Source organism: Tiliqua scincoides, chromosome 4, assembly GCF_035046505.1.
Source record: "Tiliqua scincoides isolate rTilSci1 chromosome 4, rTilSci1.hap2, whole genome shotgun sequence".
In the NCBI taxonomy this organism is placed as follows: Eukaryota; Metazoa; Chordata; class Lepidosauria; order Squamata; family Scincidae; genus Tiliqua; species Tiliqua scincoides.
In genome coordinates, this window is record NC_089824.1 from 211,929,497 (window position 1) to 211,942,483 (window position 12,987).

At 47.2% G+C, this 12,987-nt stretch overlaps 1 protein-coding gene across 2 annotated transcripts in view; it reads left to right on the plus strand.

Moving 5' to 3' along the window:
• The first annotated feature begins 6,928 nt into the window (after positions 1-6,928).
• GNAS (GNAS complex locus) overlaps positions 6,929-12,987 on the plus strand; it is a 163,602-nt gene continuing 157,543 nt past the window's right edge. The window contains exon 1 of one of the 2 annotated variants that reach the window (XM_066623104.1): positions 6,929-8,393. In XM_066623104.1, the coding sequence (XP_066479201.1) occupies positions 8,255-8,393 (139 nt within the window). In that variant the 5' untranslated portion in view covers positions 6,929-8,254. The remainder of the gene's footprint in view (positions 8,394-12,987) is intronic. The other variant, XM_066623105.1, reaches the window with a different exon arrangement.

Below are 12,987 nucleotides of genomic sequence, written 5' to 3' on the forward strand. Positions count from 1 at the left end.
GCTAGAAAGTGACAGGATGTTAGGTGGGCAAGACCAAATGTGGGGAACTGGCTTTTATAGATTGGCAGATATCAAGACATTCTCAAACACTGGATGGTAATGTATGGTGGTGTTCTCCTTGAGTTCTAGTGTTCTGCTTTTGTGTTTCAAAAAATGCTCCCCTGGGTACTTAAGGCCCAAATCCTAACCAGTTTTTCAGCACTGACACAGCCTTGTCAGTGGGGTATGTGCTGTCTCCTGCAGTTGGGTGGCAGTCAGGGAAGTCTCCTCAAGGTAAGGGAATGTTTGTTCCCTCAACTCAGAGTTGCATTGTCCTTACCTCAGTGCTGGAGTGTTAGGATTGCGCCCTAAGCTGGCTTCAGATAAATGATCATGCTGTGAATAGGTTGTTGAAACAGTTTCATTGGCTGCAAGATTTATTTCCTTTAAAGGTGAGAAGCCTATTTTGTGTTGAATATATGGTAGAAGTTAATAATGTAAAATGGAAAGACTAACCTGTGATAGCTGCAAAAATCACAAGAAATGCATACTGATATAGTCATGCTAGTCTTAGATTGCAATTATGTAAAGTCTGAAATGTATACCTGAATGCATTGCATCTTTGAGATTAATTTTAATAAAGTATGAACCTCCACACATACTGCTGACTTCTAAAGAAGTCAGGGGTTGTGCATATTAATTGCAAACAACCAAAACAGCCATCAGTAGAAGTGTGGGGGGGGGGGGTCCCCCTAACAGATGGTTTCTGCTGCATCCATCAAGCACAGGGAAGCAGCTGGACGTCTCCTTGGGGGAAGCCCCAAAGCTACAATGGGGCTTCTCATGTCTGCACTGGCTATTTTCCCAGCGCAGACTTGAGAGACTTAGGGCACAATCCTAACCCCTTATGTTAGTGCTTTCAAGCACTGGCATAGCAGTGCCAGTGGGACATTTGCTGCATCCTACAATTGAGTGTCACTCATGGGGGCCTCCTGAAAGGAAGTGAATGTTTGTTCCCTTACCTCAGAGCTGCATTGCTGTTATGTCAGTGCTGGAAAGCACTGACATAAGGGGTTAGGATTGCGCTCTTAGTGTTGAACTTTCAGCCCGACATGGAGTTCTGGATCCGGTAGAGTAGAGCTCTGTCTGTCCCACCCTGCTTCTCCCCCCCCCAACAAACCTCTCTGCCATCTGGAGCTTGTCCCTTGCTCCGGGTGGCATGTGGCTGGCTTGCAGCTGTTGCTGGGCTCCGCACAGATTGGCACTGGGCAGTGCCAACACTGATCCTGCGCTGAGTGTCATGGACGTGCCTTATGGCATGTTTGCAACACCCAGCACCAGCATAAGGCCATTGCAACAAGCTCAGGATTGGGCTCTAAGCCTGCTCCTTACCCCTTGTAACCCCCAGCTTCTGGGAAGAAATGCAAGGTTAGTCTTCCCCTAACCATGTCCCAGACTGCATTTTTGGTTCTGCTACAGTGCAGAATGTAGTGGTGGAATGGCCTGCAGCACTTCACACAGGAGATGTGGAAGATAGTTTTGAATGCTTCTCCTCCCCACCACTAGAAGAGCAGCCTTTGATAATATGACTTTTTCTCTTACTGTATAATTATTACCTTATATTTATTTATTGTTTTATTTTGGATTGTCAACCACTGCGGTTTCTTCTGAAGAGCAGAACTTACATTTTAAAAAATGCAATAAAATGAACACAGCAGGACGTGGACTGGGCTGCAACCTTTCTCCTTGTCTCGATTGTTTTGACATGCAGTGGGTTCCTATGTGAACAGAGCGGGTGAATCAATCCGTGTTGTCCTGAGCATCGTGGTTGCTGTTGTCTCCATGGCCACTCCCATGTCAGCCAGGATCCATCTCAAGGCTTCCACCCACATTATTCTTCCAACTGTGTTTAGCATATGCTGCAGGCAATGCTTAGAAAATAAGCATTCATGAGATAACCTCTTGTATTTATGTAGTGCTTTGGGGACAATTGAAGTAAGTCTTGCTATTTTCAGAGGGGTTGTAGCCTCCTAAATTTCCAGAACATAGTCTAAAGGCACAGGACAGAGTCAGCTTGCAGAAACTAAGCAGGTCTGGGGTAGTCAGTGTCTGGATGGTTGATTGTCTTAAAACTGCATGTATGTTGCCTTGAGTTCCACCACAGGAAAAAGGTGGGATATAAATCCCATAAATAAGGTAGGTCAGCATTAGTATTTACATATTGCACATGGAAAACTTTCACAGAGAGTAGCTTGTATCAGATCACAGATCTCATGGCAGAGGAGATGTTGGACCTGCAACTTCTCATGCTTATCCATTGCATTTCAAGTTCATATGCTAGCTTCATACACTAGCCTTTTTTGAGGGGGGACAAGAAAGATCTCAAACATACTTTTGTAATAAGTCAGGACTCTTCAACCTGCTGAAAGTTTTGAACATTAAAATACAATAAAACAGTGGTTCTCAAACTGTGGGTCGTGACCTGATTTTGGGTGGGTCGTGGGGCTGGCATGACCCAGCAGCAGCAAAGCATTCTGGGGTGCAACACAGCTACTGCTGCTGCTGAGGTAGGTTGCAGCAGTGTAAAGTTTGAGAACCACTGCAAAAAAGAAAAGAGAACGTATCTACCGCAGACAACCACCTATAAGTCGACCCCACAGATAAGTCGAGGGCAAGTTTTGAGCCAACAATCATGGAATTTTCTATGACCCTCGGATAAGTCGGGGGGTTAATCTTAGAGGGGTGTCTGACTATAGTTTTGTCTGATTTTACCTGAGGCCAGATCCTGAAAAATAACCTACCACTAATTGTTACCTAAGAACAGTAGTCTCTAATTTATTAACAACACAGTAAAAGATCATAAGATACATTTTTATTCTTTTAAAAATTCTGGTCTTCACCACCTTTTTGTAAACACTATCAGAGTAAGTGCACTGTAAACAACATACCAGTGGTTCCCAACCTGGTATTCATGTACCTCTAGGGACACTCAACAGGACCTTTAGGGGTACTTGAAAAAGAATGGAATAATGGCAGAAAAAGGCAGGCCGTGCTCCAGAATGCAAGGCCTGGAAGGGAGGTAGCTAGTTGGCTGTGAAAGCCCCACCAATAGCTAGTTCTTGGTCATCAATTCATGTATGAACCAGTGATTGAAAACCAGCACAGTAAAAAAGCTGAAACATAATATGGAAAGTGATCCATCAGCCAGAATTTCTCAGCACACTTCTGGTGCAAAACAGTGCAAAGGCAGAGTCTTCTGTTCTTCAGACAGATGAAAAGAGAAAATATGTGATGAATACATGAAGTCTGGGCTTTCATAAGGAGGAGATGAGGGCTTGTCTTACTAATTACAAACATTTTGCTAATAGGAAGGGTACAATTTATGGAAATGGGCTGCCAAGGGATATGCAAGTGAAAAAGGTTGAACCATAAATCAAATCCACCTTTAAGGTATCCGGTGTGTTAAGCCAGAAGCTCTACATACAGCATATAACACATAACTGGCAGTGTGCAGTTCAATTCACAGCAGAGAGATGCAGCTGCATTTATTTGCAGCCCTTTTTACTTAGAAGTAGACCCACTGCTTTCCATGGGTGTTATTCTTAAGTAAGGGTGCACTGAATTGTAGCCTGGGAAGGAGGGTCCCATCCTGGTGTTTCAAAAAACAGACCTGCTTTGCAAGCATTTGCCAAGCAGAACCAGGCTGTAGCAGAAGGAAGGAGATTTGCAGAAGGAAGGTTAACTTTGACTGGAATTTCCCAGTTGCTGTAGAAAGGATCTCTGCCCTGCCTGCCTGGTGCCTGCCTGCTGCTTGAGAAACTTGGCGCCTGCCTGTCTGCCGCTTGAGAAAGGAAACTGTTCAGAGTTGAAAGCCTCTGCCCTCTGGTTGACCAGGAGATCAGGCGAAGTGAGATTTGGAGCTTGATTACTTGGCAAAAATTTCACCTACTATAGGTAAGTATCTACGGTAATTATTCTGAAGCAAGGCCTCTTAAATCTTGCTTTGGAATATTTTACTGTTCGAAAGGCAGCCAATGGTGGAACTGTAACATTTTAGGCCTTTTAGCAGGCATTGGACAAACAGGCCCATGAACTCCCATATCGTCAAACCATTAAAAAAGATGGTTTTTACTAACTAAACTGCTAATGGTTTATTTCTTTCTTGGAAACTTGCTGTGCAACAGCAGCCTGTGAACTGGATGCAAGCTGGCACTGGTCCTGGGCCACCGCTTTGCGCATCACATTGAGTAGCACTCGAAATTGTAATGTCCTTAATTCAGTGGGGAAAGTAGTGCATTTTCCTTGAAATAATAAATTGCAGTTTGAATGCTTGGAAAACACTGTTTCCCCAAAATAGAACTATTTCCTTCTAGGAAAGACATCTGAGGCTGCAGTTCTATGTACACTTACTTGGGAGTAAATCTATTGAACTCAATGGGTTTATTTCTGAGTAGATATTCATAGGGTTGCATTGTAAAGTCAGCACAATAAATGACCAATGACAGCATGTTTGGGGTATACAGTGGAGTCACGGGGGGGGGGAGACCACACTGCGAGAAGCACTCAGCGGGGGCATACCACTACTGATCAAAATTGTGAAAATCTTGGTATTTTTGAATAATACCATCATGATATATACAGTTCAATGCGCAATTTAATGCAGAATGCACTGAAACAAACCACATTGAAATATCAAGTGTTATTGCCAAATAACCAGAAAAGGAAAACACAACTGCATTATGTAACAAAAAGTGGATTTCTTTAACTCAAAACTGACCAATGAGACTGATTATTCTGAAAGCCAATGAGGTGTTGCTATGACACAGCAGGAAATCAATGAGGTGTTAGTACGAGTCAGCTCTCATTTCCATGTATCAGATCTAATACTAGAACTCTTATTCAGTTGTGTGAGTGCCATTAAGTTGGCCACTGTTTTTTTGTTGGTTACTGATTTGTTGGGTGACCTGTACTGTTACATATGAAAATAAGTTAATTGTTAAAATAAAGTTACATAATAAAATCAATGGGGGTTACACCTACTCTAGTGATGCCACTGCATTTAGGTGCTGCATATGATATCGTAATTTATCCTGTATGGTTGGTCTGGTATGGGAGGAGGTCCATCTTGGGGGTAATGCAATGAACTTGCACTGGGTAATGCAAACCCTAGTGATATCTCTTGGGCTAGAAAAAGCCTTAGGAATTCATTTCCACTAGCCTGACATGACCATTTTTCTATAGTATGTATCAGTAAGCAGAATGCATTGCAATCATGATCTCTTCCTTCCTTCCTTGTCACTTCCTTGTTTCTGAGACAGATTGCTAATATTAAAATATTTTTATTCTGCAAAGAGGGTTGTCATCCCATTTTCCTGACCCTGCTCCTATGTAGCTGTTTGACATGCAGAAATTAAACAAGTGATGCTTTTCCTGGCATGAAGTCAAAGGTGATGGGGAAAGCATCACCTGCTGTTAAAGGTACAGGGACAGATTAAATTTTTTTTTTTTAAGTAATCCTATTTGCAGATTTTGTGGGTGTGTATGTGCGTTAGAGCAGTGGTTCTCAAACCTTTTATCACTGGGACCCACTTTATAAAATGACAGTTTGTCAGGACCCACCAGAAGTAATGTCATGGCCAGTAGTGACATCATTAATTCAGGCTTAAAACTTAAGCTGCATTCAGCCAAAGGTCCCATTGCACAGTGCACTCATGTTGTTATTTTGCATAGCTCAGAATTCAAACATTGCAGCTCCGAAGTCAAAGCAGAATGCAGACTTGGATCCTTCTCCAACCTCACATCCCTCCCCCCTTTCCAGCTTCCCATCTTCCCACCTTTTCAGGGCAAAGCACCAAGCCTCTCTCCAGCCCACCCTGCCCAGCAGCTCTGTACCCTGTATTTTCAGCGGCGGCTCAGCTAAGGTGCTATGTGACCCACCTGAAATTGGCTTGTGACCCACCTAGTAGGTCCTGACCCACAGTTTGAGAAACCCTGTGTTAGAGCCTAAGTGTTAAATACAGCTTAGTTAGGGTCCAATCCTATCCAAGTTTCCAGCCCTGGTGCAGCCACAATGCAGTCCCATGGTAAGGGAACAAATGTTCCCATACCTTAAGGAGGCTTCTGTGACTGCCGCCCCACCACAAGATGCAGTGCATGCCCCACTGGCACAACGGCACCAGCACTGGAAAATTGGATAGGATTGGGCCCAAAATTAGCCAGTCACTCCTTACTGTGGAGCTTCCCAGTCCAGCAGCTAGCACAGGTTCACTTCCCAAAGGCTCCTGCTACTCCCCCCCCCCAAAAAAACAGCCTCTGGTGTGTGTGTGTGTCCCTTCCTCTGCTCTCTCTCATGGGCCTCTTCCTCTCCCCAGGCACATGTGGGCTACAAGTGCTGCTGCCGCCTAGTTTCCATCAGCCAGCCTGACCCCTGATCCCCAGCCCTGCCCCCCCCCCGGACATTCTTTCTTCTTGATGATTTCTGTTCGCCTGCTTTAATTGCCTCCGGGGCTCCAGAGTGTCTTATAGAGTTGGCTGCTGCCTCCCCTGGATTTCTGAATTCGTCCCAAACTCTGGAAGGCTTTTCAAGATCGCACACACGAGGCACGCGCAGAGTTCAGCGCTGCGCGCACTGCAGCGCACCAGAGGGGTTCCTGATCCTGTGCAGAAGGGCCTGATCCTGGGCAGGGCTCCGGGTTGCGCCCTGCAGGCACCATGCAAAGGCTTGCATGCAAAGAGGGAAACGTGCCCCAAAGCCCCAGAGCGGGCGTGGCGCGTCCAAGCAGGGCGCAGGCAATCGAAGGCGCACAGCCCCCGCCCGCGCCCCTATCTCCTCCCAGTGGGTGTTTGAAGAGGGCGCCTCTGGCCACTCCACTCCTGACGTTGGGGCATCATGTGAATGGGGCGAGCTCCCAGGGTTCAGTGTGAGCGCGCTCGCCCCACCCCATCCTGCTCCCTCCTCGGCATCAAAAAAATCGAATGCGTCCTGGAGAAAGGCGAGCAGAGGCTGCGAGGCAGGGGAGGAAAAATGAACTAGGGGGCCGGGGAAGCCTCTTCTCCCAGCAGAGGGGTCTGTGGCTGGGAAGGAGACCCCCTTTCCTCTCCCTCGCGCCCCCTCCTCCCCCCTCCGCTCCCTGGAGAAGCCAAGGAGGGCTCAGCAGCAGCAGCCTGGAAACCTAATGCGAAATAGGCCTGGGAGCAGCACAGCAGCCACCATTAGGGGAGGAAGAAACAGCGACTGCCGCCGCAAGGAGGAAGACCTACCCAGCCCAGGGAGGAGGAGGAGGAGAGCGGGGACTCCTTGCTCCCAGCCCGGGTTGGCGGCGCAGACCCCTTGGGGCGCGTCACCCTTTGGGGGAGAGGCGGTGCGCGCCCTGCAAGGGGCAAGCAGCAGCCCGCAAGGAGAAGGAGGAGGAGGAGGAGGCAAAGGCAGCCAAGGAAGAAGAAAGAGACACTGCTAGAGCCTCCCTGCCCAGGATTTGGGGAGGCTTCTCTGCTGGCTGCCTTGGATTATCTAGGGCTGGGGCAGAGAGAGGCGCCTGGTCCTGATCCTGTCCTCCCCACCAGTGGAGCTGGCCTGCAAACTGGAGATATAAAAAGACACACTTATTTTTTTTTCCTGGCTACTGTTGCAGGGTTTGGGGGGAGCAGGAGGAAGAAAAAGGGAGGCAGATCCCCCCCTTGTCCAACCCTGTGATTCTGCTGATTTGTGAGTGTGTGGTTTTTTTTGGTGACTGCCAACCTTCCTTCCCCATCCCACCCCACCTTCCCCCCCTTTGTCCTTTATATAGAAATATATATTTATATATATATAAAAAGATCTGCATTGGGGGAGGATCTGGTTTGAGGCGTGGGGAAAGGAGGTGGTGCAGGCCTGGGGTTGAGCAGTAGCAAAGTCATCGCTCTGTCTTACCCCCTACTCACCCTCCTTCTTCCCCCCCACCTACCCCAACCTCATAGTAGGCTGTGCTCTGCCCCCATGCATTTGGGCAGCTGTGAGTAAAAACAGGGGGGGGTGAGTAGAGAGAGCTTCCCCCACCCATTTTTGCACCCCCACAGCCAGACCCCTGGGTGCTGGGGGGTGAGTAGAGAGAGGGTTCCCCCCACCTATTTTTGCACCCCCTTCCCCACAGCCAGACCCCTGGGTGCTGGGGGGTGAGTAGAGAGAGAGGGCTCCCCCACCCATTCCTGCACCTCCTTCCCCACAGCAAGCCCCCCGGGGTGCTGCTTACTGTGCCCCCTCCCCACCCCCTCTCCCCCCACCCACCCACCCCCCAAGATGGGCTGCCTGGGGAACAGCAAGACTGAGGACCAGCGCAACGAGGAGAAGGCGCAGCGAGAGGCCAACAAGAAGATCGAGAAGCAGCTGCAGAAGGACAAGCAGGTCTACCGGGCCACGCACCGGCTCCTGCTGCTGGGTAAGAGCGCCCGGGGTGGGTGGGGGAGCAGGCGGCAGCCCCCAGGCTTCCCTGCAGGGCTGGGGCCGGCCTGGGTGGCCGCAGCGGCCCAGCCGTGACTGGGCAAGAGGAGAGGTGGGGCCCGCCCGTCTGCCTTGTCGTAGTGCTGTAGGAAGCGGGCCCCACCGGGCAGGCCAGGCCGGGAAGGTGCATCCCTCGCCGGGCTTTACAGGGCCGGGCCACCCACCGGGCGGGGAGAGGGAGAGGAAGCCGCTCCCCCCTCCCCCTGTGGTGGGGAGGGAAAGGCCCTGTGGGGGCCTGGCAGCCGACTAGGCCTCGCGCCCTGTGTGTGGGGGGGTAGCACTGAGGGCCCTGAGGCGCCGGAGAGGAGGGTCGTCACCCCCTCCTGTCCCTCCCCCCGTTTTTTGTGGCCCCTCTTCCTCCCTCCGTGGGTGCAGCATGGAAGGGGTGTCCTGGTGTGCCCCACCCTGGAGAAAATGGCCTCAGTGGCTCATTTATTATGGACTTTATTTGAACTCCCCCATGTGTAATAAGCCCAGGGGGGCTTGTCTCACTCCTAGGGGGCACACAGGAGGAGGAGGAGGGACAAGCTCCACTGAGCTTGACCCATTCCTGGGGGGACAGACAGAAGGGTGTTTTGAATCCCCTGCATGTGTAATAAGCTTAGGGGGCTTGACCCATTTCTGGGGGGATACATAGGTGGAGGGTGTTTTGAACCTCCCCATGTGTAATAAGCTCAGTGGGCTTGACACATTCTGGGGGGGGATACACAGGAGGAGGGTGTTTTGAACCCCCCCATGTGTAATAAGCTCAGTGGGACTTGACACACTCCTGGGGGCACACACAGGAGGAGGGTGTTTTGAACCCCCCCATGTGTAATAAGCTCAGTGGGGCTTGACACACTCTTGGGGGGAGGCACACAGAAGGAGGGTTGTTTTTTTAATTTGTAAGGCACATTAGTTGCACAAAATCCTCTGCAGCTGCTGTGCCCTTTTATGTTGGAGACTCCCTGGCACCCAGACATGGCTAACATATCAAGGGTGCTGTTTCTGTCTCTCTCCCCCCCCCCCCATTACCTGCTCAGTGTACAACTAGGGGTTGTGTGGAGTATCCCTCTCTTCAGACCATTCTAGTACTACTACTGTGGCATGAGGGGGCACCTCCTCTTAGGGAAGATATGTTTTGAGGGGAAGATAAGCTCAGTGGGAGTTGTCTCCACCCCCCCCCCCAGTGGGATAGAAAGGGTTTTAAAAACAATTCTTAAGGCATATTAGTTGTCCAAAATTATCTGCAGTTGCTATGTTGGAGACTCCCTGGCACTCAGACATGGTTAACACATCAAGGGTATTAACATACCAAAGGTGCTGCTTCTAACTCTTCTCCCCCTTATCTGCTCAGTCAACAACTAGTAAAAGGGGTTGTGTGGAGTACTCTTCTATCCAGACCATACTAGCACTGGTGTGGCATGAGGGGGTAACCTAATCTTAGGGAAGATAGGTTTTGAGGGGGAAGTCACTCTAATATATGGAGTATACTTGAGGCAGGGGCTGTGCTGGTGGGAGGATTTAATGAATAGAGGCAGCAGGGCACCTAAGATTTCTTTTAAGGTGCTTCATTTCTATGGACCCTGGGTAGAGAGCGAAATGAATGGAGAGGGACATGGAGAGATGCTGAGAAGCAGGCCTCCCCCCCCCCTTTTGCTCATTGGGAATGTACACATCCTCCCCCTCTTTTCAGGAAGTGTGTGGGGTTTTGCAGTATGCTGTAGAATTAGAGGTGGGAAAAGAGTGGAGGGTCCTCTGGATAAGTGGGAGAAGATATGATACTTTTGAGAGGACTTTGAGACAAAGGGGACTAAAACAGGAAGTGGAAAAGGAGGCTTCTGAAGGTAGGGGAAGGAAAGGTTTATTTTTAATATTGTGACCAGCTGTTCCATCACACCTCCATTCCTTGTTATTTTTATTGGAAAAACAGAACTGGAGAGCATGAATATTGAGCTGCAATTTTAGCTCCATAGTGATAGTTGGCAACCTTCAGTCTCGAAAGACTATGGTATCGCGCTCTGAAAGGTGGTTCTGGAACAGCGTCTAGTGTGGCTGAAAAGGCCGATTCGGGAGTGACAATCCCTTCCAGACTGGGAGCAAGTGCAGTCTGTCCCTGGCCTGTCTCCCTGGCTATGGGCCTTCCTTCTTTGCCTCTTAGCCTCAGACTGTTGGCCAAGTGTCTCTTCAAACTGGGAAAGGCTCCATATAGCCTTTAATATCAAATGTTATCCTATTTTATTTATTTGATGCATTTTCAGTTATATGTTCCTTCTAAAGGAGCAACTGAAACCTCTGAGCTAACAAAATAAGTATCATTCAATTTCCTGAAATACATTTATAAGAATAGTAGTATCCACTGGAGTATTGCTTATGAACACGTTAAGATTTTTGGAGAAGGAGGAAGAATTGAAGTAGGCTTGCTGTGTAACATATTTGGTGGTGCTTGGAATTGTCGAAATTGACTGTGTAAATTTAGGATCTGCTATGGGAATACCAGGGGGAAGAGAGATTAATTTAATCGGTAATGTGGAGAAGGGATGCGGTTAAAATTTAAAAAATTGAAGAATTTTAGGAGCATTTCTTATTAAGGTCTCTCCACTTAGTCTAAGTGGAAAGGAATGTAATGTGTTGACTGTAATGTGTTGTACAGTGCATGTGTAGAGAATTGCCACAAGGTTAGTGGTCTTAAGAATGCATACTTGAAACTTACTTGAACGGAAGTTCCATTTTAAATCAGCTGGATTTATTTCCACATAATTGTGCTTTAATCTGGGGTGTAAATCAGTTTTGCAGCTTTAATATTCCAAACAGAAGCATATAGACACTTTATTTACTTTTAAAACTTGGTTATTGGACAACTACTCTGAAAAGGTTGGAAGGGTCTTCATAATTTGCATATGGGTTCCTTATGTGACTGTAAATACAATTGGCATAGATGTGGTGAATTAAAACTGTAGTTATACGCAATCCTTAAAACACATAATCCAATGGCTGGAAAACTGGTGTTATAGTGAGAATTGTGAAGTCCATAGGTGATAAGCACAAGTTCACAGCATTAGTAATTTCGTATGTTGTAGACCTAGTAAAAATAAGGTAATAGAAATAACAGCTTTTATCTAGCAAGCTTGCCCGCAAGGCTATATAAATTTTAAGACTGCAGTCCTATGCACGGGAGTAAGTTTCACTGAACACAGACAGCCTTACTTCTGAGTAACATGTTTAGGATTGCACAGTTAGGGGGTTCTCAGTATAAGTGGTTCGTAGATTTATTTGACACAGCACACATTTTATACTTTGTATTTACACTATGTTTTAAAACATAATAGAGGAAAATAGGACCTTTTAATTGTCTTTTCTAGAAAGAGCTGTTAAGGGTGAAATTAAATTGGTACTTGCTGAAGGACTGCTCTGTGATGGTTATAGGATCACCCCCATAATAGAGTATCCTGGTGCATCTTCAGGGTAGGAGGATGGGGGAAACAGTCCTTGCTTTTGATAAATTGATAATTTTCTTTTGCATGGCATTATACCTGACCCATTACGGTGTTGTGACTGGCAAACATTTTATGTAATTATATGTCTGCCTTGCTGAAATTCTACTGAACCTGTTTTTCACCAATATTTATAAAGGAAAGGGGGACAGGAGTGAGGATTTCACACCTTGGTAGTAAAATTTTCAGAAGGTAGATTTGGAGGTGGTAAATAGTGTGTTAGCTTGAAGGGGGATGTGGATGGCTTGTACAAATGTAGCGAGTGAGAGAAAAGGATGAAAGGAGAGACTTCCCCAGAAAAATGTGCTTTGATGTATAGCAGCTTAAATTTAGTTTTTTATGTGAGGCTCAAAATGGAGGCTTGTTCTGTCAGTGAGTGCTGGGGAAAGCCTGGCATTGGAGAACACAAATAACTGCCTCCATGAGTCTTGTCTTGCTTAGTTCTCAATAATGCCGCTTTCTGAGCTCCATGTTAGTTCTATAGGAAAATAAACTGCAAGTAGATCCTATAGCATCTGTACCTTTGCAAGAGAATTTGTTTTTGTGCAAAAGAAAACTCAACTTTGTACAGAGAACACTGACTGGGGAATATCTCAGTCCGATTTTGCCATTCTACCTCTCCGCTATGCAGTCTGAATGGGTGCAGCATGCTGACTGGATAAGGAGAAAAGGGCTTTCTTGTGTGTGAAGTGGGAGAATGAGAAGCGGATAACTTGTAGGAAGCAGAATGAAGGACATGAGGTGAACAAGGTGCCATTTTCAAGATGCAGGCTCAATGTGCAGTTTGGCAGGTATGCATGTGGGGGTGTAGGGAATGTGGAAGTGATGGGGAAGCTGCTTTCAGGATGCAGATGGGAGGTGAAAAGCAGGAGGAGGTTTTTACACAGCACAGTAGCAGAGTGCTGGAAGGGGCTTTCTGTTTTCAAATTGCCTGTCTTCAGTTTTTGGTGTGATTATAAGGAGTGTGTGTGTGTGCATGTAAAATCTGCAGAACTGGCAAGTGCTGTGTTTAATGTGAACTGCAGCAATTTACTCATTTTCCTTCATTTTGAGGTGACT